The sequence below is a fragment of the Vidua chalybeata genome, chromosome 1 (genome assembly GCF_026979565.1).
Source record: "Vidua chalybeata isolate OUT-0048 chromosome 1, bVidCha1 merged haplotype, whole genome shotgun sequence".
Taxonomy (NCBI): Eukaryota; Metazoa; Chordata; class Aves; order Passeriformes; family Viduidae; genus Vidua; species Vidua chalybeata.
The window spans coordinates 27689697-27716200 of NC_071530.1; the positions used below are offsets into that span (position 1 = coordinate 27689697).

A 26504-nucleotide genomic window follows, 5' to 3' on the forward strand; every position below is an offset into this window, starting at 1 on the left:
TGGGGTAAAATGAGTCCGCAGTTGTTCTGCCATGCTGAAGCTTCCTATGGGAAAGTCACTATTTTACCGAGTATCTCACATGCACTGAGATGCTGTTGAGGTTGGATAATTTCTGTGCAAGTTAACCTGGGTGTATCAACATTGTTGGCATGGCCAAGCAATCAATGTGGATCTGTTTTGCTGCAGCTGTATCCACTCTGAAAGTTGCTCAGCCATTCTGACTCAGTTGTCTCTACTGGCACTTGAGGGATGCCTTAGTAGCTGTAGTAATCCTAAGGGACCTGTCTGGACTTGAAACTATCTGTAATGGAAACAGCATGCACTGTGCCAGTATGAAAATACTTGTGCGAGTGAGATTGGCTATACCCTGCTTAGTATCTTTAATACAATCATGCATGGTGTTTTTTTAACTATTTTTTAACCCTTGTCCCCAGAGATGAAGTCATAAGATCTGTCCATGTGAACCAGGATCTGTTTGGTAAAAACTTGTTCTTTTTCTTTTATGCTCTGGCTTATTTATAGTTGTTTATGCCTTAGACTGTAAGGTCTAAGATTTTCATACAAGCTTGAGTAACTTATGCTTGGACTGATGCTCACTTGATTTTATTTTTAATGGAATTTCACTAAGTACTTTATTGCATAACAGCTATGAGAAAAAGTCTGATAGTAGTTATTATCTCTGACTCTGTTCAAAAATAATTTTTATTTAACCCTGAACCCCATTGTGTAAATGCAAGTAGTAATTTAGAAAGATCTAGTCTTAATGGATATGATTCCCCCTATTTAGAAAAAGAACAAAAACCATCCCTAAAACCTCCAAAACTTTACCACCAACTTTAAGGTGGTACCCAGTTCTGAGAAAGCATATTGAAACATAGCAAGTTCTGTCATGGAGTGATTGGGAACCAAATGGAAGACATCACCTTTCCTTTTTCTTATGTAGTTACTGAGAAGCCTGTTTTTAAAGACTTGATTCTATTTGTGATTTTCTTGAAACAATTAAAACTGCTGAAAATGTTCATCCAAAATGTTTGAGCACACATTAAAATCTTTGGTTTAATATACAGCCTGGTTTTGGCATGTACAGGCATCAGCACATTAGGTCAAGATGCCACAGTCTGGGGAATAGGCTACTCTATGTAAGGTACAAAACAAAGTGTGACCTCATGAAGCAAATATCTGAGCCCCAAAACTGCTTTTCTTTCTCCCAGCTGTACCAGGCAAAATATCTTGCTTGCATTATAGTGTCAAGAGGGCTGCTTTTGAATTATTTTGGCTTTATGGCTTGGTGAGTTGTTCTTAGAATAAATACATGTTTTAACTTCCAGACAGTCCTTTCATATGACCTTTCTTTCTTTGAACTTCTGCTAAAAGTCCAAAAATCATTTCAGCTGACACTTGCCATGCTAAACTCAGTTAAATTATTCTTTTGTTTGAAGATTATAAGAGAAGATGAACTTCACTATTTTTCACTTTTTTCCTTATGAATACAGTTCTACAAGTAGTCAAGAAATGGTCTGGAAGATCATGTTATTTGGTGGTGAACAAAGTTGTGATTCAGTGTTTTGTTTCCACATAAACATTGGTTTTACAACCTGCTGAAGGCAGTGTTCAGTTGTTGCAGAAATAATTTCTCCAACAGAATTCAAAATTATTTTAATTCTTTATTGACATATTTCCCCTTATTTCAGGGAAAGAATGCACCCAGGATGAAAGCACAGCTGCAGCTATCTTTGCTGTTCAAATGGATGACTATCTAGGAGGAAAGCCTGTGCAGAGCAGAGAAATTCAAGGATATGAGTCTACTGAGTTTGTGGGTTACTTCAAAGGAGGAATTAAATACAAGGTAAAGGGTCTCAAAATACATTCTGAAATTGTATGTAACATTTTTCCCTACATAAAGATCAAATGTTTTTCTTTCTAAATGGAGATTTTAATAAACTATTTTTAATGCTTTGTGGGTTTAGATCTGAACCACCCATCTTAAACTGTAGGAGTCCGGTGTTTGTACAGAAAGCAGCAGCTTGTTTGTCAGTGCCTCTTCTGATATGTGAAAACCTTTCCTAAATTTTGCCCCCAAAATAAAGCTGTCCTGGAATTTCATACTTGTGTGTCTAAGAGAGCTCACAGTAGGGACTCTCTGTGTCTGGGAGGTGTTAAATCTCACTGAAATAATTTCTGTCTTGCAGACCAAATATTTTTGTTCAAATGCAGAACCCAGTGTGCTCAAGTGGTTAGAAACATGAATAGAGTGGAAAAGACCAGAACTTCACTTGAGTCTAAAAATTATATTTTTGCAGTCCTACTGCAGTTTTTTTCTGAAGTAGATAAAACAATCTCCCAAATTATTTTGAAAATTTTTAGCTTTTGGAAAGGTGTAGTGTCAATGTCCTTGTGTCACTTTCAGAAGCTGAATAGTTGAAAAGTAACTTTCTTTTTTTTGCAACATCTGTGGGGGTTTTTTTAAGAGTAAGGTAACATATCTTCTGAGAATATCTCCATAGTAGAAGCTCTGGGAGCCATGGCTCATTCAGCCTTTTTTCCCCCATTGTGAAGGTTTGTAACTTCTCTCTGTCTACACAACCAAGCTTTTAACTCTGTATAAGTGAGGTTGGCAGTGACACACACAAACTTTTACATTTAATTTTCTTTTTTTTTTTAATTTGAAGAGCCACTCTCTGTTCCAATACAAGGTCTGAGTCTCCCAGAGGAGTGGAGAATGCTGCCTCACAGGGGCAGACATCCAAGCCAGTTTATAGGATTATGCTTATATTTACACTCACAGATTGTAAATCAACAGTTTGCTCTCACTTCCCCTAGTTTGGTACTCCTTGCCAGGTTGACTCTTAAGTTTCAAATATTCATAAAATTACAGAGCTGCTGTGGAATTATCCATCCATCTACATGTAACCAGGGACTAAAACCACCTGGGCCTCTGAGATTCAAGTTTGAAAAACTTCAAAAGGAGTTGCATATCTCTCTGCTTTTCCTCAGTCCTTGACTTTTGTCCTAACAATGGGGTTCAGTATTGCTTCATCCTCTGAAGGAGGCTGGAGAGTGCAAAATTGTATGTTTTCACTTTTGCTGTTTATCTGAAAACCCTTGGAAGGAGGGTGACATCTGCTCCCTTGGCTAAAGGTTCACACCTGAGAGTTCAGCAGCAGTGATGTCTGTCTGGTCTATGTTCAGCACTCTTAAACGGTACATTACTTTGCCTTGTTTCTCACTACATAAACTAATTTTTTCCACAGCTCCTCAGCTGTAGCCAAAAAAAAGTAACTTGGCAGAAATTAAGCTGAAATAAAGCTGACTGCTTTGTTTTGTTTTATTCAGGCAGGGGGTGTTGCCTCTGGATTTAATCATGTTGTTACTAATGATCTGAGTGCCCAGAGGCTGCTGCATATCAAGGGCCGGAGAGTTGTGAGAGCCACAGAAGTCCCCTTGGCTTGGACCAGCTTCAACAAAGGAGATTGTTTCATTATTGACCTCGGAAATGTAAGTATTTTCTAGAGCAAAACACTGAAAAGTAAGAGCTATGTCCCTTCTAAGGTTTGAGTCATCCCCTAAAATGCAAAACTGATTTTGTCACTCATGTGAACCAGCAGAAAGAATAGAAAGAATCTGCTTTAGAAAATTAGCTATAGTGTCATACCACTTGAAAGGTTTCAAACTGCCCTAAATGTTTCCTGAAGTGTGCACAGATTATCTGTCAAGAAACAGTTCTCTTTGCCAGAGAGGAAAGGCATTGAGGTTTTTCAGTACTGGTGTTTGAGCAGCTTGAACAGCTCACTGTAAGTCCAGTTGGACTTTGGCACTCTCTACCAGATGAGTGGGATCAGTGCTAGTTCAGAGCAGAACACAGATTCAACCATTGTCTTAAAAGCATTTCTTCATAGTATCAAACTTTGATAGTGACAGTAGACCTAAAGAAATAGCTGCAGAAGGGGTTATAAAACTACTTGGTTTCAAGAGATCACTTGAGAAGCAATCCCTTGCTTCAAGGCTTTCTGCTGAAAACAAGTAGAGACAACACAGAAGAATATTAACACATAAGAGAAGATAATTCTGCTTGCTTCAAATGGCTTAAAGTGTAGTGCTGTCACCTCAGAGTACATGCTAAGACTTTCTAAGAGTAGCAGCTGGGATGTAGTCCACACTAATTGGAGGCTAGTTACCCATTTGAAATTATGCTCACATGTGTAAAATGGAAAGCATGTGAAAGGAAATAGTTTATCTGCAGTTGATTTTAACTGTGGTGTTTAACAAGGAAGTGGTCAGCTGCTTCAAGATCTCAGAATTCCCCTGACCTATTGAAAAGTGGGCTCTTCTGAATTTATGGTGTACATTTTCTCTGAAATAAGAAAATTCATGGTTTCTTTTTCTCTGAAAGCATCCCCTATTATGACAGTTGGAGATAATCAATATAGCTACTTGATACCAATATATGTTTGAATTTTATTATGCTTCACAGCCTTCAGATGGAACATCAAATAGTGTTTTTTGAATATTATCCTATTCCTCTTATATCAATGTGACATAATCATCTAGAACAGCCTGGTGATCAGTATCCAAAGTAATCTCTCAATGTCACTTTGCATAGAAGACCCAAATCATTCCCTTCCAGTGTTAACCCATGGGAGATGGAAAGTTTGGAACTAAACATTGCTAGAAAATGCTGCTTTTGCAGTAAGGCTGTAATTGGGCTTGAGTTTTCTGGAGTTAACCTTCCATGGACATGCTGTGGAACTGGGTGTACTCCATGAATTCAACTTGTTCTGACCCTTACTGTGCTGCAGTTACCCAGATGACCTTGAGTAATTATTCAGGCCACACCTCAGGCATGGCAGTGACACTGATGAAATGCACTATGGATGTGTTGCAGTGTTACATGTATAGCTTGGGGCCCATCCCTTCTGGTGAGAGGAGAGTGCTCTCACTAAGCAATTGAAATGTAATATAGTGTTAGAGTCTTTACCTGATACTGACTGTACATTGGGAGCTTTTTACTTTTTTACAGTATAACATCACTGGTTTCTGACTCGCTGTTTGACAAGACAGAGGTCAAGCAGCAATGCAACACTGTGCCTTTGCAGGAAGAAAGATTAGATGTGAACAATACCTAGATCCCTTTTTTTTTTTTTCCCATTCTGTGGGAAATGTCAGTCAAATCACAGGTCTAATACAAGTTCTTGGTCTTTTCATGTCAGTTGTGGAAGAGAGATGGGTTTTCTGGATGTACTGACAAGTTAAGGAAAAGAATGTTTTAGCATCTAGATATTCATAGTCACAGGTTATTGCATAAACCAGACCATGCTTGTGGGAGATGAAAATGGGTGACATAGTTCAGGATGATGATATACAAGTCTAGTGAAGTAATTAAAGGAGTGTGATAGAAAATACAATGTCATAGGAGAAACCTTGCTCAAGTTTTGTAAGAAATAATTGTACTTCAAATTGAAATTTTCCATGACTAGAGGCCCATTGTAAATGGGTGAGGCTTTGAGTCTTTATAGGAGCTCTTAATTGAATTTAAGTTTCCTTTGAAAAAAGAAAAGTATTTTCACTAAAGTAGATTCCATTACTTAACAATTGAAATAAAATTAATCTTAAATAGGGTTGCTTCTGAGTTTTGGTATTTATTGCAGACCACTGCAGACTCATTGTCTAAGAATAATGGGCAGTAATTGCATAAAATAATGAGCTTATTGTCAATGCTTTTAATATCCAATTATTGTAGTGTGTCAAATAAGATGAATTTCCAAGATGTACTTTCCCCAGTCTCTTAGCTAACCAGAAGGATGGTCTCTATGGCACTGAAAAATTGCTTGTGCTGTCCATTTCCTGTTATATTTTATCAAGTCGCTTATCTAATATAATAAAAATAATTTCAGTTTTCCCGTTATTCTCAATTACTGCAGTATTTTAAACTCATGGTTTGAACAGATAAAGGAAAATTATGAAAGACAATAATGAATAGGAATAAAATCATTACTTATCACTAGGATTTCCTTTACAGGGATAGTGCTTTAAGCAAAAAGTGTGTGTGGACATTTCAAGCTAGGTTCACGTATTTACAATTCAAGTTCTGATGTTTATCTCATACCTAGAGTTTTGGTCATACCCATAGTTTTGGATGAAAGGGATCTAGATCAACTCCTCCTGCAATGAGCAGGGACATCTTCAATAAGCTGAGGTTGTTCTGAGCCCTGTTCAACCTGACCTTGAATGAATGTTATTCTCTCTTGATCCAGCCTTCTTATTGAAGTAAAACCTTGGCTGGAAAAAAGATCAAAAAATGGTGTTGTAATTGCCTGCCTCCTGACAGTCTCTCTGTCTCTTAAAAGTGGTCAGGATCCCATGGGGTTGTGTCCCATGTTCACAACCCACAGAGCACCTTGGCTGATCTGTTGCTAAACCACATTTACAGCACTTCAAATATCCTGCCCAGGTCTCATCTTGCCTCTTTTGAACTCTTGCCTGGAAGAGAAAGTAGGTGCAGAAGGCAGAGAAAGCGCTGTCTGTGCTATGAAGGGAATTATCTGTGGGAAATATGTGAAGAGCTTCTAGTCAAGCAGTAACACCATGAGCTGAGGGCTGTAACTGTACTGATCCTCCTTAGAGTGAGTGATCCAGGAGAGTGCTGGGATGCTAGACCCTGATTTAAATTGGGGTGTTTTTTTCTACATGAGATTTCCATGATATCTCTTTGGTGAACTTGGGAATCTCTCTGTAAGGGAGCCTTTGGGTTGGCAAGACAAGTGCAGGGCAGTTGCTGGGAGGGCCTGGAGTGGAGCACACCTTCCTTTGTCGGTGCTGCTTAGTGCACCTTGGCCAGATGTAGCTCTGCTCAAGGCCTTCCAGGAGCTGCTATTTTCTCCCACACAATCACTGAATATGCTAAGCTGGAAGGGACCTGCAAGGATCATAAAGTCAAACTCTTCAGTCCCACACAGGACAGCCCCAAGAGTCAAACTGTGTGCCTGGGAGCATTGTCCAAATTCCTCTGTCAGGCTTGATGCTGCAACCGTGTCCCTGAGGAGCCCATTCTAGTGCCCAACCACCATCTGGATGAAGAACATTTTTCTAATATCTAACCTAAACTCCTCTGGTACAACTTTAGGCCATTCCCTCAGGTCCTGTTACTGGACACCAGAGAGAAGAGATCAGTGTCTGCCCCTCCTCTTCCCCTCAGGAGGAAGTTGTAACTACAATGAGGTCTTCCCTCAGGCTTGTCCAGGCTGAGCAAACCAAGTGACCTCAGCTGATCCTCATACAGCTTCCCCTCAAGGCCCTTCCAATCCTGTCCTGAACTATTGCTGGTATCCCACCTGAGATGCACCAGGATGGGTTTGACATTTCTTGATGGCCTTAAACTGCCTGGCCTTGCTCTGTGCTGCCCTTTAGCTCCAGATGTAGCGCTCTCTGTTTCACCCCATCCTCCAGCCACCTCCCCTTAGACAGAATCCTTTTTCTTCCTTCATCACCAAGACAAATTGCCAAACAACAAGGAGCAGGAGGACATGGAAAATGATCACAGAAGGCAGGGGGAAAGATGAATCACTGTACCATTTAGTTAATAACACACATACAGTTTTTGAGGTTATTTTTTAGTATTTATCTAGATGCATAGGTAAACATACTGTATATGTGTATATTTCTGATAAGATGTGCTAAAGACTTCAATATCTTTTGTCAATTTTCCTGGTTTAAAGTGGGAAGGAAACTTGTCAGTATTGTGAATACTGTGTATATTGATGTATGCTGGTTGTTTATGGAACTGGAATGTTGAGATGTGTCAATAATTTGGGTAGCTATCAAAATATGGAGCAGAAATAATGGAAGTAACAATAAAATAAAGCAACATTAATTGATCAGCTGATTTTATTGAATGCTTCCCAAATCAGTTTGGGAAGCCCTGCTGAAGTTGTATCCGTAGTGACCAGCAAAAATATTCTTTGTGTGTGTTAGGATAGAGCTTTCTGAAATAAAAGACTTGACTCTCTCTATCTGATTAATCTCTTGATGGGACACAGCAGCAGTGCCATGAGCTAGGTGACTGCAAAGGGCAGGCAGAGAGCTGTGCACTGCTCAGCCTTCTCAAAGAAATGAAGAGACAGTTGTTAAAATAAGGGGGTGAAGGGCAGTGTGTGATCACTACCACTGAGGTTTCTGCTTGGGCTTGATTGCAGCTGGAAAGTTTTGTAGGTTCTGCAGGCGGAACATCACCCTTCTCCGAAAGGAAGAGTGCACATGGGTGAGGCAATAACTACAGCTCAAGCTAAATGAAGTTTGAAGGCAAACTGTACTCAGTTGTCCATTCTTCTTATTCCTATAGTGGTAATGATAAACTGATCTATAAACAGCCAAGAGGTTGCTGGTTTAAAATAGAAGAGCCCACAATACTCTTAGAAACAACTTGTGCTATCTAGTGATCAATGTATGTATTGCTCAAGGGCTTCATGAATCCAAATGAAAATTATGATGTTAGAACTCAAAAGTATGAGACTGAACAGGGTTGTTGTCATCACGTATCTGTCATTAAGTTCCTAATAGAACACATAATAAGCATGTCAGGAGAAGAAAAATTGCTGCCTTGCAAAAAAGATACTAGAAGAAATACATCAGGCAAAAAGGCTGACTTTTTATGACAGCTGCTTTTCATAACAACTGTTAACTTGGTGTAGGTCAAATTGTTTACAAAAAGAAAAGTAACTTCTGCTTTTCAGAGAGCAAGATAACACATACTTGCTTTATGGTTATGACCATGGGGTATATGATTCAGCATCACATTGCAACCTTAAGCACAGTTGTCTTGGTTGCTTCTGTAATCTTCTTCCCTCACTGCTTCTTTTAGGTGGCTTTGCTTCTCTTTCATTGGATAAAGCAGTTCACAACAGGCATATTAATTGCTTTAATAAGCAAAGCCACTGTTAAGGTATAAACAGGACTGGAAGAGCAGATTCTTGCATTTTGCCATTCATCACTGTACATATTTAGTTGCTTTCCCTGGCTCTCACAACTGACTCATGTAGGTTTTCCATTCACATGTTTCCTCTCACAACTAACCTCTTCCCCAGTTTCCCCCAGCTGAGAGTTAAACTTTTGCTCATGCTGCAGCAGGGGGCTGCCAAACCAGTAGCTGAGCTTGAAGAACTAAAGTGATTAGGTTCTTTATTAACTTATTAACAGCATTAAAATGTTGTTCTGTCTATAAAATGTGTATCTTGGTAAGCAAACATCTTAATTTTTCTGTAATTCTGTGAACCAGTTACTCCAGCAGTTTAAATGCCAGCATTCTGGAAGTTGCTATAGTCTCAAAGTCATTAATTGGAGGGGAAAAAAAAAAAAAAAGTCCTTTTGCCCCCCACTTCAGTTAAAGTATTCAGAGTATGGATTTTATGGATTTTTCTTCATACTCTATGGACTGGAAAGTTTCCCCTCACCCCCACTTGTACACAGAAATGTAGCTGAACCAGAGATCATTGTTTATGCTTCAGATGGACTGGACACACATGTATCCACAAGGATTCAGTTAAGTTAGTTTTCTTTCTTATGTTGTAGGAAATCCAGATGCTTTACTGCCTGAGCTGCTGTTGTTTAGAATTAAGATTTTCCTGGTATTGACCCCTTAATCCACTGTGGTATAGCAAAAGCTATTCCTAGTGCATACTAGCAAATCAGGTGTGAGAGGAAAAATGAATGTACTAAGTGCATGACTCTGCTATATCTGACTTATTTTTAGTCGGAAAATTTGTTCCTTTTGAGTCAAATGAGAGACTCCAAACACTGGTTACAAAGACACTATTGAAATTTTACTAGTAATTTTAACTTTTTTTAGCTCATGGTGGCCTCAGAGGTATATGGCTGAATGAATTTGGAGTTTGTTTTGGATTATCAAAACTCCACAGCTTTCAATGGTTCACTGTATTACAGTTTCAACAAAGTTAGATTTTGTGGATATGTGAAATGAGAGGTTGTTTTTCCTTGCCTCTGTCAAGAATTCAACAGTCAAGAAAGGAAAAAAAGTGAATAATTTAAGGAGAAAATGCATTCAGCAGTCTATATTAATCTGGCTGAATCCAAACATTCTTCTTAATAAATACATATTGTTAGTTCCTTAAAAAAACCTGGATGTCAGTGAACTGACAAGAAGTGCTGCATTACAGTTGTTTTTGTTATTTTCCCCACCATGTGCATTTTGTTTTCTTGATTTAGCATTTTTGTACTTAAATAAACAAAACAAAAAAAGCTCCCCACTCTTGCTTTAGGGCTCTCTGTTTTATTTCCGAAACCTTGGTATTTGAAATACAAATACCATTGTAATATGCCACTGTTTTACAAACCTAGAATTAAAGGCATTAGAAGTATTTCTGTTGTTTGCAGTTCATATATACACTTTTTTCCAAATTTATTTATATTTTTATTGGCATTTCTTCTTTAAACATATTAAGTTTAATTACAGGACTAGTCTTTTAAGGAGCTACAACGAACTCATTCCTTATCAGAGCCAGCTGTTCATTAATGACCATGAAGAGTCTCAGCTGAGTGCCTGCCCATTATTTTGATTAGTAGCCTGATAAGATGTGTATAAAGCTTTGCCAATATTCATGTGCATTCCATCTGCCTCTAGCATTCCTGGGCTTTTTTTTCTACTTCCTTCAGGAGGTGAGTACTTAGGAGTGCTGGCTCTTTTGGGGACTCCTGTATCACAGCTCTTCTCCTAACCCACCCATCCTTACAAACCTCTTCAGCCTTTCTTCTTATGTGGGCAAAGGTGGACAGGTTTAAGGTGTTTCAGGCCCTCCAAACAAAGAATAGAGGCATGCCAGATTGTGATGCCTGGGTTAAATTCTTTCCTTAATGAAAGTTTAAAGTTCATTTCAATACTTTAAGGTTAATGAGACTTAAACATACCACTGTTGTTTTCTATCTAAATGGAAGTTTCACCACAAAGTTGTTTCTAATTAGAGTTTTGAAACCTATTTAATTTGTTTAGCTTTTTACTATCTCTTCATGTGAGAGAATGCGAATCAGCAGTTACAGTAGAGGCCTGGAAATTAGTAGATATTTCAACAGACATACAGGTTTGAAACACTTGCATGTTTAGGGTATGTTTTACTAGAGAAAAACCACTTCATGAATTTAAGCTTCTTGGTTTTTTCTGTCATTGTCCTGGCTAAGATCCACAGAAATGGCCACAAAAGATCCAGAAAAGAGAGTATATTTTCATGTGCCTTCAGACTAAGGAGGCTGCCAGTTGAATACAGAGGTGGATATGTGTTGGGAGGGAAAAAAATTGGGTTTTATTTCAGTTCTGAAATAAGTGATTTTTTTGTTTGTTTTTTCCTTCTCTTGCTCTGCGTGCCATTTGGGGCTGGAGCGGGAAGAGGAGGTGTACTTTCACAGTCCCCCTCCATACAGGGAAAAGTGCCAAGGTGCTCTTGCTCAGGGTTATACATGATCCATGCATAGTCATCCTGATGCACAACTTCTGTGTAGAAGCTAAATGTTGGGTCATTTTTAATGTGCTGTAGAAATCTCATGTGACTTGCACAAGGTCACTCTGCAGGCCAGAAGCTATTCAGACTAAGAGCAGTGAATTCTGACACTCTGTGGGTGGAAGACCGAACTGTTTCTCCAAAATGTGCAGTTGAGGGGAGAGCTCATTCTGACCACAGTGTGCATGGCACGGACCCAGCTTGCCTTCTCAACCTCACTCAGGAGCTCTAGGGTGGTCGTTTTTATTCTTTATAAGGTTCCATTACAACATTATCCATGATAATGTTTTCTTGCCCTCAGCTGTTAATTGTCCCACCATGATCTGATAACTATATTGATATCAATGTACATTAATATAGGGTATCTCTCTCAGAATTCTGTTTAAGAGGTTTAAAAAAATAAATACTGCTAGTGCAAACTTCCGAAAATAAACTGGACTTGGCACAGGAATTACTGATGAATGAAGCTCTTTTATTTTGAGGGGAGTGAACACTTGGAAGTCTGTTTTCATTTTAATGGAAACATTTTTTGTCAACCTGCCAATTCCAAATAAAGTTAGCAAAACAAACCTAAAAATAGTGAAGGTGTAGTACAGCTAGGAAATTCTGAAAGTAGTGAGTGAGCTGAAGCTAAATACCATATTTTGCCCCTAGTTGAGCACTTTATATATAAAAAAATAGATACATGAATAACAAAATATGACCCAAAAGCTCAATGATTTTTTTGATACGGTTAGATAACCAATTGACTGTATTTCAGGTAAATTTAGATCTAAATACTGGCTTTCTCAAGAAGTGCCTTTAACTTCTAAACCTCTTCTGGTTTTAAATTGTTGAAAAACTGAATCTGCCTAGAGATTGAAATGGGTAAGTTATATAAGGAAGGCAAACTTGTAGATATTCAACTTCTCTACTGTGAGGATAATTAGATACAATGAAATTAGCTACATTGAAAATGAGATTATTTGAGTTCAGAAGAGAAAATTCATTAAATCCAAGCTCCTGAAAGCTTCTAGCACTGACTGCTTAAGATATTTTAGTGATCATAGTTAATACATTACCATATGTTCTGGTTTGAAAGCGAAACCAGTGAGAGACTCTAAGTCAGAAATACAATTTATTGGGAAAAGAAAAAAAAAGACAAAAATACATGCAATGATACAAAAGGAAGACCACTGACAAAGTCAGAATACAACCTGGCCAGCATGCTGGCAGCAGTCCTCTTGGAGTGGCAGATGTGGTTGCTGTGTCTTCTCGGAAACTTGTGGAAAGGCTGCCTTTCTGTCTAGAAATCCCTGGATTTATCCAGGTGGGAATGCCTAGCTTCTCCCCCTGGGCGGAGCATCTCACAATGGGCTGATGTTATTTTGAGTCACAAGGTGTGTTCTTAATCACCTGTTAAACAGAACTGGCTCCTGGAGAGTGTTATCTCTGAGTCATGTGGCAAGACATTGATGGGCCCATTAACAGGAGATAAGGAAAACTGTCCAGATGCAACTGCTACTCGGATGGTAATAGGAAACATCTTGGTGCTCAGTCTTGGACACCATATTATGTATTTTGGGACATTTTCATAGCCTGTGGCTGCTCACATCCTTCTATTTGATTATACAGTACATGAAGTTTAGCTTTCGGGCTTTTAATAAAGAAAAGTGTCTTTATTCTCTAGTGCTAAAAAGAAACAGATTCTTCAGATCTTAGGAAAATAATAAAACCTGCAAATTTAAAAATATGAAATTCATTACTGTAGATTTTTAAAGATCTTTCTCCTTCCACAGGCTCATTTGAAGTCTAGAACCTGTGAACTGTAGGAGAGCTCAGTTTAGTCACTTGCTGGCTGAAGGCAGACAGGGAGAATAAACTCTGAATGTGGAGTAACTTGGGTGCAGTGGGACCTTTAGGAGATGCTAAGAAAAGAAAATGTGAATTTATTGTCCAAGAAGTAAAGGTCTTTGTAATTTGCAGTGGCGGTGTAAGTGTCACAATAACCTTTGTGGTCAGTACAGCAAAACTATTCATTTGATAGAAGTAACTACTTGTTTGAGGTTCCATCACCAGTTACCAAAAAAACCGAGAGTAGGCCAATGGGTACAACTGAAGCTGCACTTCCAACCTTTCTGAATGAGAAATCTCCACCAATTGCCACATCAACACTGAGAGAAGGCAATAGCTGCATTACCTCTTTCCCTATTTCCTGTAGGAAATAAAGAATTCCTGTTTATTGCTGCGGTATCTTTAGTGACTTCTGTTTTCTCACATAGTTGCAAATAAGCTCAATTAGTGGGATGTAGGCCAAGACGAGAATGATGCTAAGGAGTCTGTGTTGTGGAAAGTCCCCATGAATTTGATAGAAAAGGGCTGAAGCAGTGCCTGACAATAACAAATGTATTAAAAATCTGCTTAGATTGGAACCTTTTACTTTCTGCACATTCACTTCTTTAGAAGATTATTTTCCTAAGTATGAACAGACATTTTGTTTTCCTGGGGAAATGTAGAAAGTTGGATTTGAGATAAGGTTCAGACCTGACACCAGATATGTTTCCAGATTCTGGATACTTGGTAAACTGACAGTATTTGAACCAGAACTTGGAAGCAATTTTTTATTTAAGCCTGCAGTCAAATTGTTAAAGGCAAGGTGAAAACCTCGCAGCTTTCATTGCCTAACAGCTGCAGGTTGAAAGGGATGCAGTTCTGTGACTCTGTGGTGTAATCCTGACAAAGCTTTAAACTTTGTACTTGAAGAGATGCTTTTGAAGGGGAGAAGGGAGGTTGGAAGGGAACAGTGAGATCACTGGGATCTCACTATGAGGGTTTTTTGTGTCTAGACTGGTGAAAAGTAACTGTTGGAAATTACTAGCTGTGTTTTTTATGCAGATACTGTGAATGTTGGCTGTCTTCTAAAACTTTGCATCTGCTAGTACTGAGAAGCTGTGCTTCATCCCTCACTTGTCTTAAACCACCCTTTCAAGTACTGTTTACCACCAACAGTGGTCAGCAGATATAACTTGATTTTTTTTTATGAAATGCATTTTCATCTCAAATTTAAGTTTTATACAGTTGTATATACAACATAAAACTAAGCCCAAGTAATTTATTCAGTGAGGGTTCTGATGAAAATTTGCATTGCAGATGAACACAAACCAGTTGAACTTTATTAAAACTGAAAAGTACTGTGTACCTTTATTGCTGTACTATTTGAGCTATTTGACAGAATCATGTGAAGAATCAAATTACATTCTTCCAGGAGAAGGTTGGGGAACCAACCAGCCAAAATGAGTGATTTCCTTGGACTGGCTCCTTCCAGCCCAGCCTCTAGCATCCCTGCAGCTTATGTTATGCCTTTTGTTAGTAATTTTCATCAATGAAAATGCTTCAAGTTCTGGATGAATAATGGGGATTGCCAGAATTGGGGGTCCTTAGTCTGTGTGGCTGAATCAGGTGACCTGTCTTAGGCTGGTTCTGGTGTCTCCCTTTCCTGAGAGATGCCCTGGGAACATGCTGCATTCTACAAAAGGTCAGCAAATAAAATCTGGATTGAAAGATCTAACTGTACTTTAGTAGCACATACAATCAGGATCTTCATTGAGATTTTGAAATAAATTTGTTCCTTGACACAGGTGAGTACCAGCACTGCTGAAGTACCATAGAAAAGGAACTGACATACATAAAACTTGCAGTAGCAAATTTAGGAGTTTCTGGTTCTTTAATTAGCTAAAGCTCTATATGTAATTGGGATAAAACTCAGTCAAACCAAAACTTTGACTATTCTGAGCTCTAGTGATCTCCTAGTATGTGGAAGCTAAATTATATTATGTAAATATCTTGCATATTACAGCATCATAGAATGAAATTGGTTGGAAAAGACCTCTGGGTCCAACCTTTGACTGAACACCACCTTGTCAACCAGACCACAGCACTAAATGCCACATCCTGTCTTTTCTTAAGCACCTCCAGGGGTGTGACTCCACCACCTCCCTGGGCAGCCCATTCCAATGTTTATTTGCCCTTTCCATGAAGAAATTTCTTCTAATATCCAACCAAAATCTCTCCTGGTGCAGTTTGAGACTATGTCATAGATACTGCAAATATCTACATGATTGAGCAACCCTCTTCTAGAAAGATGAAGATTCACTGATGTTCTGGTGGTTTAGATCCAGTAGGATAACTATTAATGAAATTAATTTCATAATTTTGCTCTATTGAATCCTATTGCTAAAGTGTGTGTTCTTTTCATTATTTCAGGAGATCTATCAGTGGTGTGGCTCATCATGCAATAAGTACGAGCGGCTGAAGGCTACACAGGTTGCTGTTGGCATTCGGGACAATGAACGAAATGGAAGGTCTAAATTAATTACTGTGGAAGAAGGGAGTGAGCCAGACCGGCTCATAGAGGTATTGTAATGCGCAAACTTGTTGCTGACAGAGCTGTGAATAAAAAGTTTTTGCACCTCAGGAGCTAAATCAGATTGGGTAATGCTAGGAATGATGCTAGATAAAGGGCCAGTAGGCTAGTTTATACCTTTTCCTTCCTTCCTTATGCAGGCAGTGGTAGTTAATTGGGCATTAGAGTCTGAGATAATTAATCATCTGAGAATACTTTTACAAGAACAAATGTTTGCTTTATTGAGTTAGCTGTACAGTGCCTGTATTAACAGCATGGCTCACAGTGAAGCACACCATCAGCTCTGTGTGAGGAAGGAGCATCTATCTGGGACAGCACCAAACAAGGAAAGACACAGAATTACTGTGTGTAGAAAGTAAAAGAATGTAGCAAATTGCATGTTGATGCAGGGGGCCAAGCATGCTGCTTTGCATACTTCAGCTTCTATTTCAAGATCATATGCACCTAGCCTCTAGTAAAACCAGTGAGCCCCTTACTCATATGTTTAGAAAGTTTAACAATTTACCTAAAATCCCCAGATTTCAGATAACATGACTGAGCTGATCAAAGTAGAGTGGGAAAAAAATTCCCAATTTATAGATTTTTAGATCTTGAAAAATTAACAAACACTCATGTGTTTTTACAGGCTGCCTACTAATAAAAGCATTGGCATTTGGCATTTGTGTCCTAAATTAAGCTTCTTCTATTCATTCTCTAAAGAGAAGGAAGAGGGAAGCAGGGTCACAAAGCAGTCTTTCAATAAAATAGAATATGTACAGCTAGGATATTGTCTTATACTCCATATTAAGTTCAGGAAGTAAAGCTAATGGTGCATGCAGGAGTGCAATTATTTTTTGTGGTGCTTTCATTCAGTGTGGTCATAAGCAGCATAACTAGTTACTGCCTGTCTGAGAGCAAAACAGGTGCTGAGCCACCAGCCCATGGCCATGCTGGCTGTGGGGACCCCTTTGGTGGACTGTCCATGTGCTTGGCAAAGACCTTTTTTCCTATGGGTGTGAGTACAGATGTGGCTGTGTTCAGAAGTAGGGGAGGTAGCACCCAGTGTACTGGAGATTTTTGAAGAGGGAAAAAACCCAAGCAAACAATGCTCTGTCTGGTTTTTTTACTTCCTTGTACAGACTTTCCACACTGGCTCTGATGTGGCACATATTTTACATGTATAGCTCTTTTGAAAAGAGCACAGATTGACAATTAGAGAGCAACCTCCTCCTCCTGATTTGAATCACAGCATTGGGTTGCATCCTGCTGCAGCTGTGTCTGGGTGGCACTAGGACCCTGCCTCTGGCCACAGCTGCTGCTGCCAAGCCCATCCTGGGCTTACCTCTGGAGGCTCAGCATGGAGCTTTGGTACACTCATGTGTGACTTGGAAGCATTGATCAGAGCAGCTCCCTTTGATCCTCTTATCTGGTTAAGGTGCAGGTGCAGATAAGTTGGACTTTAGTGCTACCCCAGTGAGGACACGGGCCAGCTGCAGGCTGCCTCCCTGCCATCCCCCTCCATAGGCTCTGAGGGGAAGGGATATGCTGCCCTTGCCACTGCATCTCTTTGCCAGACTTTCATTTGTGTGCAACTGTTGTTTTGTAGCAACCTCAACACATGATTAAGAGCAGGAAACACCAAGGTAGCATTTTTATCCTGTAGTGCATTGTTATCGTATCAGGAATAAATTTTTTCTTTACTTGCACAGCAATGTATGAAGAAGTTTCTGCTTTTCTTGTAGGATTCTGAATACAGAGGGAAGGGATATGGATGGTTCAATGCAATTAGATTAACTGCTTTCATTGCTGCCACTGTGATGAGCCCAGTTTGAGTGAGTGTGTCTGCAGTCAGGGTTTATCTTCTGGTCTGCATCATGCTAGCCTTGTTTTGTAAGTGCTGCTTCCATAACAGGGTCTGCAGCTCAGCTGTGGCTGTCCCAGTCCATTGCTACTAGTCCAGTGCTACTAATAAGTCAGGAGGGTAGTTAACCTGACAAACATCTAAAATTTATTAATCCTTATTTCTGCTTAAATTATATCCAGTTCCTGGTACTCTTTGGATTTCTCCTTGCTTCCACAAAATTGTCTCTTAACTTGCTGTTACACTCTCCCAGGCTAACTGCTGTTGAGCTAACATTGTGTTTGTTTCTTCCCTCCGCATCAAGAAGGGTGGATTTTTGGCATCTCCAGCTTTCTTAGAAAAGGTTGATTTATTTTCTAGGGAAAATAATTACATACTTTAAATATTCATTTTGTCATCCAGTATGCCACTGAAATCAGAAAGAGGTTTCCTAAAATTACCTCCTCTGACAAATTATTCCCTTTCCTGTGAGTTAGAAATCTGCTTCCATATCAGTGGCCAAACTTGCTCATGCAGTGCCAGTAGAGGCTTCAGGCAGGGGCTGACATACCCACCATGAGTACCAGCAGAAAGAACCAACACTGATCTTATACCAGCTCACAGAGCTGTGACTCCCTGCCAGAAACCTAAGACTTCTGTGCCTGCACCCCACCATAGAGGCAAGACACAGGCTGGCTGAACTAACCCTGCCACACTTCTGTCCTGCTGTAGGATTAGCAGAGGCAGCAGTGCTGTGATGAGGAGGTGTTTCCTGGCCAGCCCATTGTCCTGCTGGGAGCTGTGGTACCATGGGTGAGGTGAACTTGTCTGATAAGGGCAGTTACCTGCTCCCAGCTTCCATTTTTAGCAATGGAAACAGGCTGCACTGCTCGAATTTGCCCATGGGAGAGAACTGTCTGGAGCAGCTGTAGGACTGGATGAATTGTTGTGGCAGACCAGCAAGACACAGATCGCTTGCCCTGGGAAAGGAGCATTACTACAAGCTGGGTATGTGAGTAGTTTTTGACAGCAGCAAGCCATTTTTCTCTGCCACCACAGGCCACACAGTGACCATCCTGTGCTTGCACTCTGGAAACACAGTGTGACACACACTCTGGAAAGCTCAGACTTGCAGCAGGTGCGCAGAAGTTCTCATAAGATGCTTCAGGGATCACTAGAACTCTGACTGTGAAGACAAGGCAGAAGCTTTCTGTGCAAGCACATCAGAGATATTTATGTTATCTGGCTTCACCTCCATGTTTGTAAGGTGAAGCTAGATACATAAATCTGGCTTTAGGTGCCAGATTTAGGTGAGGTAGTAGCTGGCAGGTTTAAAGAAGCAGTGTTGTATAGGGTTGCTACCTTGGAAAATTAAAAGAGAAACAGACCACCTTGGACAAATTGCTGCTGTTGCTGTGACTGGTCACCAGTCTCAACAGAACATTAAAAAAATCACCAGATGCCAACTCTGCTCTGATTTTCACATGTAAACAGCTGAATAGTTGCCCATTCTGTTGAATCTCACCCTTGAATGTTCAAATTGTGTTACAGGATTTTTTTTGCCTTCATGGGACCAATCCAAAAACAGATCATAGCAGTGCTTGACTGAGTTTGGTAGCTGCAGAATAACCATGCTAGGATTAGAGCTACCTACATTTTTTTTTTTTTTAAAGAAGGAAGATTAAATATATTATTTGAAAGATAACCTAAGACCAAAATCCTCTAGTGTCTGTTGCTAGTCCTTTCTGCCCCCTTGGGCCCACTGTGCTGACACTGATACTTATCCTTCTCACTGCTTGCAGTGGTAAGCAGAGATCTCACAGCACTGCTTTTAGTTGCCCAGAAGATCACCGAGGACTGAGAATAGCCAAATTAATAGGCAGCTATGCTCAGGACAGGCCATTTTCTTAACTCTAGATGGAATCTCTGCTCTAATTTTGAAGAGAGGACAAAATTGGAGAGCATGTATTTTAAAGAGTTTCCCATAATCTCGTTATTTAATATTGTGGAGTAATGGAAAACTGGAGAAACAGGGAATCGGAAATTAGTGTATTTGTGAAAGTTTCTAGTCAGCCAGCAAGCTGAAGGTGCTTGCAGTAATGCAGGAAGCATAGAAGCATTCAGTTCTGAGTCACTCAAGGGAAAGATGCAAAGCATCCAATCCTCCATTTGTTGTGCAGCAATCTCTTGATCTGGTATCATAACTCTAGAGATGAAGTCAAGGGGAGGAGAAAGTCTTATTTGTTCTCCTCTATTTATGTAATTTGAAATATTAGACACCCTAAAATATGTTTATGTTGATAGTACTTTCTGTCTACATAGACTCATCTCTCTGTGGTACATTTCAAGTATGTTGGGCAGCTGTGTCAGTCTGTAGGGTATGAGAGCCAATGAAAAAGTAGGATAGACTGAGTTTTACCTAAACTAAGTGTTAAGCCTGTGTCTGCCCCCTCTACTTAATATGCCATGTTCAGCTAACACTTTTCAAGATGCTTCTGCTTTCTCTGAGCCTGTCTGATTCATAGAATTTATTGTTCCCCTACAAACGACTCCCTTAAAACTGCAACTCTTGGTACTATATGATTGCTGTGGGTTTTACTGCTGAGACGTTTTGTTGTGGTTTTGTAAAGGTTTTTGATTTTCATGACTGAAAACAATGAAACCTGAAAAATGTGACAGCCGAGGTTCAAAACCACAAGAAAATGAATCATCTTGTTAGTATGCAGCTTTGGAATCACTCCTCTGCCTTTAAACATAAAGCTCTGCCACTTCTACTTACTCAACATTTGCAGTTGTCATGTGCCTGTTTTTGTGAGCATTCTAGAGCCCTTATAACAGGTGGGTCCAAATCTCTCATAAAATACTTGTGTAAAGATTCAGCTAGTGTAAATACCGAGCAACAGGGAGAACCTCTTCCTCCTTGCTGGTAAAGCAGCCTTTCTAGTCCCTGCTCTTTCTTTAAAGCCCCTAAGCAATGATTAATCATGAGAATTGCTGAATGCCATTGTATTCAGTGACGATTGTTTTTGCCTATGGTGTGAATAAATACTGTGGGTGAATGGTCTGATCATATTACAGCCAGTCACACCTTCCTACCTTTGTAGCTGGAAAGGGAACTGGCAGCACTGTGCAGTGCTAATTCAGCCCTGTGAATAGAATCCCAAGAGCACAGACAATAAAGAGACTGAATTGCAAATGCAGGTTCCAGAGGCTCTAGTCTCTAGAGACCCAAATAATGCAAACATGTTGAAAACATGAAGCTCCAGTAACCCTTAAATTAATTGGATAGATGTCTGCCCATATGGATAGAAGAGCAGGATCACTTCTTCCTTTCTTATTAAATTCAAGCCCTTAAAAATTATTTTTTACAAACCAAAGATCCTTTTCAAGGACAGCATGGAGCACAGTAAGGTAGCTGGGGGAAAGTGAGGCTTGCCTTGACATGTAAGTGGGTGTGAGAGTGCAAGGACATGTTGCTCTGAAGGAGCTGTGCAGGTTCCTGCAGTCCCTGTCCCTGTCACATGGATCTTTACATAAGGCTGGCAGAGCAGCACGTGCCCCACTGGCGAAGGTACGGGTTTAAAACCTGCTCCTTTCCCAGAGCCAGTAAGAGCAGGATCTCTCATCACAACTCTGCAAAAGCAAAGACTGCTCTTGCTGCTCTCAACATTTGTGTTCCTTCTTGTTACCTTGCTTTTTGTTGTATGATGAAATCAAGTCATGCTAAGGGGAGGTTTGTTTGTTTTGTATACAGAGGAGTGAAGGAACAGTGGGATGGGTGATGGAAGAGGGGTAACTTTTCAGAATAATATTCTATTCTAACTTTTTGTGGACTACAAACTCCAGGAATTTGTTAGGGATTAAACAATTGTTTAATGGTGTAGCTTGTACACAGTTTTACTCAAATGCAACATGTTCATATGCTCTGAATTGCATGTAATTGTCAGGGTCCAGCCTGACCTGTTCACAACCAAAAAAAAAATGCCCAGTATGAAAAGTAATGAAGTTCTATCTATGGTTTTGGAAATATGTAAAACAAAGTAATGTCTATTATCATCTAAATTGAGAGAGGTGGAAAAAACAGACATTATTCCAAGGAATTTTGTGAAATAAATACTAGAAATGAATTTCAGTTCCAGGGTAGAGGCAGTATTGAACAGTCATGTACAAAGGAAAATTAATACACTGAGAGAGGGATGAGGACAATGGAAGTTGTACCAGACCCCAGTGCAAAGACTCAGTAGCACAGGCATGCAGAGCAGTCAACTACATTTTCATGAGAATACAAAGACCTAAGCCAGAAAATAGTAGAACTACTAGCTGTAGTTTCTATTAGTAGTTGCATTGGCTACTCAAACAACAGACAGCTTTCTCCGCTGCTTTGAAACTATGGAAGTCTCCCTCAGGAAGACTAATATGCTGCTTCACTGGAGTGATTTTGGGTATAGGTAGGTGCTAGCAAGAATTTGGTTCCTGTCATTTTGAGCAGTAACAGTTTGTTGGGTACAATTCAAAATAGTCCAGGGGAATAAATCTACAGGAGTAAAAAATCTTACACATGACTGTGCACCTTTCATAGCAGCACCTGTTGAGTCTGAGGAGTGGCAGTTTACCAAACACTGCAATGTTGAATTAAGCTTTATGATGGGCTGTGGAAGTGGGTACAAAGTGCAAACCCCTTGCCCTTCAGGGTGCCAGTTTCAAACTGTCAAAACCAGGAGTTCTGTGTTCTTTACAGCAATGGAGCCTATTTCCTTCATTAAGGACAGTCCCTTTTCTTGATGCAAATTTACATTTAAATGGCAGACAAAACTTGCATGGCCTGGATTCCAGTACAGCTTATCTGCTTTGCACCTTTGTTCAGCTGAACATCTGGCCCAGGGTTTTCCCCAGACCCATGTAGATCAAGAGGAGTTTGGTCAGAGAATGGCAGAGGCTGGTAAGGAGGAATCTTCCTAATTGTTGGGAATTTCCCATAATATTCTACAAGTTGCAGTTTTCAGTCTTGGCTGCCTGAAGCCAGATACTTAAATGACAGGGAACTGAATAGGAGCTGCAGGTGGCAAACACATCTGTAAGCCAAGCTTCTAATTAAGTCTCTAAATATAGATTTCAATGCCTGCATTAGAAATTTAATTTCAGAAAAGAAAATGTTCAGGTGTATCATACTGCATGGCATGAGCTAAATTCTTTATGAACAGCTCTACCAGCAGGTGGTTGAAAACCTATTTTCTTATGCTAGTAAAGTTGCTTCTAAACTAGGTATTCTAGGGAATTTCTAAGATACTAATGATTTTCTGGAAATGCTTGTGATCAAATTAAAACGTCTTGTTTGCATTCTTGCATAACATCTTTGTTATGTTTCCTTCTTTAGCAGCTGTAGTGCTCGCAGGGCTACCACATAAGTCAATTATAATATTATAATTACATGTTAGAATATGAATAGTTTGTAATGGCTTTTTTCCTTTCTGCCCTATACTATCAAGAAGTCTATTGGTGAAAAAGTACTATAATTTTCAGTTATTAAATGAGCATAATTAAGAGAAGGCAAAAAACAAGAGATGGTAGCACTTACCTCCACATGGGATTGTTAGCTCTTATTTCAAGGTATTTTCTTACAACAGGGGAATTTCAAGGAGAAGACCTGAAAGGTAGATTTTCTTTGCTGTATAAAAAGCTCTGAGATAGTTTCTTCCTGGAATCCTGCATCTCCATAACAGAAAAGCACCTTGAAGAGATTTTTTCTTTTTTTTTTCTGCAGGTTTGTCTCCTCCCAGCTCCTTGCAGAGCAACTGGCATCTGTGTGCAAGGTTGCCTTTGAATTTTCCTTAGTGAAAGTTCTTCAGTGCAGGAGGGGCTTAGGGAGGAAAAACTTTGTAGATTGTTTTGTTGGGTTTTTTTAAAAGGATTCCACATGTGCACAGATTGCTGTTCCCTGTCCAGACCATGTAAAACTGGAAAAAGAATCTTCTCTTTGGGCCAAAGTGAAGCACAGCTGTATGGAAGAAAGTATCCCATGTGTCAGGGGATCAGTTCAGTATTTTCACCACCACACTGTGTGATGCTGAAGAAATCTGTAAATATAATTATTGCAGGTACTGCAGAGCAGGCTGTTAGGGCAGGTCTTCTGCTTACACTACTGCCTATGATTTTGATACTGTCTGGCTTTACCTTTAAAAATAAAAGTAGGTAAATTAAGATGGATTTAAATATTGCAATAATGAGTGCAGCAGCTTCTAACTCTGAAGAACTGTAAATCATAGCTGAACATTTTGGCTCCTTTACACAGAATTTTAGGATGTGTAGAAACTTAAAGACATAAATCAGTTAGTGAAGGGCACCTAAACTAGCAGGAGGAAATTATTTTCAAAGAGCTAAGCAGGATATATCTCCTAGACAACCAGGTGAAAGGAACATTCTTGCTCTCTCTGTGCTAATAAATATTTAATTTATTTCAAGCATCAGCAGGAGTCATTAGAGACTATCTGTCAAAATACCCTCTGAATTGCTTTCTTAAACATTAGAGTTCAATCTATGCTCTATCTTGGACCACAGAGTTTGGTGTCATACCAGAGAGGATCCTCTGGCATATCTGGTCTGTTTGCTGTATGGGACTGGAAATGCTGAACTTGTGAATACAGCCAGTGTTGCACTGCAAAAATATTCCAATGCCTTGAGTAGCTTTTTCCACCTTCCCCTCTCATGGTCTAAGTGCTGAAACACCTTTCTGCAGCTCCTGTGCTCACCCTCATGCTGCTGTGTGTCACAGCTGCCTGCTGCTCTTCCAACTGCTGTGTATCCCCTGGGAACACTGATTTTCTAGCAGGGTCTCTGCCTGCCAATCGTGGGCTGCTGCTCAAGCTTCATGGAGTGTTTGCCACACTCCTCTTTTCACTCCCATATTGGTATGATCCAGCCACAGCCTTGAGACCAGCTGCAAAACTGGAGGCACTTAAGGAATGAAAAGCTGAGAGTGTTGTGGATTTTATCAGATAAATATTCTTTATGGCTGATGCTCCCTGTTGGCATTAGTTACTGATTTATTTCATTATTATCCAACACATAAGCATGCACTGTCACGCAGCACATGAGATATTTTATCCACAAGGTCTTCAAACAGAGATCTGCAAAGTTGCAAAGGCTTCAGTGTGTGCCTCAATTTATGTTCCAATAAAGCAGAAAAAAATGGGCAACTCAAGTACGTGTGCAAGTGTCTGCAGGCTTTGAGTCCCATATTTAATACTAATTCTAGTATCAGAGGATGATGTTAACAAAGGAGTGAGATTAAAAATTTAGGTAGAAAGACTTAGTATAAATGCAAAAAAGATGTGGAAGTGATTGATTAGTTCATTTTTAATTATGCTACAGGTAGGCAGGTGCTGAACAGCTCAATTCTCCCATGTTCATTCAGCAGCAGTAATGGTTAGAAAAAGACTGCTGGATTTCATAGTTACTGCCATTCACCCTCCTGGTTTCTTTGGCAGGGGATCACTGTTCATCTTGGAGGCATCTTAAAAGCCAGATATTTGAAGATAATGTAGGCTGTGTATTTCCTCATTTCATGCACACCCAGTCTCCAAGTAAATAACTAGCTTAGATACTGCCAGCTGTGCAGTCCCTGCAGGACTGTTTTACCTTGCAGCCAAACTTAAAAAAAAAAAAAAAAAAAATCAAATTTGTACTCTCAAGACTGAGCTAGACGCCTTTTTGTGAACATGTTATCCATGGCCAGTTTCACAGAACTGACAATTAATGTTAGAATATTATTATCATGTGAGTAAAGGCTTTATATTCAAATTATCCCAGACAGATATGCAGAGTTGCAAATATTTTATTAAAAGCTGCCAAAGCCTAATGCCTTATTTTTAGGCAGTTAAGCACAGAGCTTTGAAAAAATTATGATGTGCATTTGAAATTCCTGATACAACAGAAACTGACTAAAAATGTAGGCTATAATTTGTGCATCAGAAGTGCCATGAGCAGCTGATGTGTTTTGCTGTTTTATAGCAATCTGAATTCATAAAGATCAGATTTAAACCTTAATGCCAGAAAGTCCCTTTGATAAATTACACGGTAAATGCCCAGAAACTAACAGCATGCCAGAACTATTTGTTAACATAACAAATATGCCCTTTTGCCCACTTCTCAGTGCATTATGGCTGTTTCCATCTTATTTTCAGTCTGTGTTGAGGAGGGTGGGAGGTTGCCTGCTCAACGTGAGCATGTAATGAGATGTAATGTTGCTGGAATTGCTAGTGAGAGGCCATTTCAGACAGAAACCCTGTGAGCAGTTCAGTGAAGGGATAAGTTTTTCCTGTTGGGTATGTAATTTTTTGTAAGACGATGAATGTTTGCTCAAATTGATGGGAAGAGTTCCAGGTTACAATAACCAGTAAAATACGCATATTTGATTATTCATAATCTGACAAATGTCTAAAGTAGTTTTTGTCTGGTCCAAAATATCCTCAGCAGTGGTTGTGCTCTGTCAGAGGAACCAGTAACCCCAAACAATTAGAAGTGAAACTGTGGCTATTTACTTTAGCAGTGAAGCCCTAAAGCCCCCTTTGCCTGATGATCCTCTGTGCTGGTACCCAGGGTCAGGCAGGTGTTACTAGCCTGCATCATGTTCATCCCTTCCTTTCTCTGGCAGATTTTTTTCCTGCTCAAGTACTTATTTGAGAGAATACTTATTTCAGAGAGATGTTCCTTGTAATATTCTTCTCTGCTTTGAAGGTTAATAAAAATCTAAGCCTTTATCTACCACTGAGTTCATACTGTGTTGTTC

The 26504-nt window shown here is 39.7% G+C and overlaps 1 protein-coding gene across 3 annotated transcripts in view; it reads left to right on the forward strand.

The window, feature by feature from the left end:
* The window catches only part of SCIN (scinderin), a 65868-nt gene that overhangs the window by 19374 nt on the left and 19990 nt on the right, over positions 1–26504 (forward strand). For all 3 annotated transcript variants that reach the window (XM_053936007.1, XM_053935999.1, XM_053935991.1), the window contains 3 exons: positions 1692–1846; positions 3334–3495; positions 15741–15890. In XM_053936007.1, the coding sequence (XP_053791982.1) occupies positions 1745–1846; positions 3334–3495; positions 15741–15890 (414 nt within the window). In that variant the 5' untranslated portion in view covers positions 1692–1744. The remainder of the gene's footprint in view (positions 1–1691; positions 1847–3333; positions 3496–15740; positions 15891–26504) is intronic.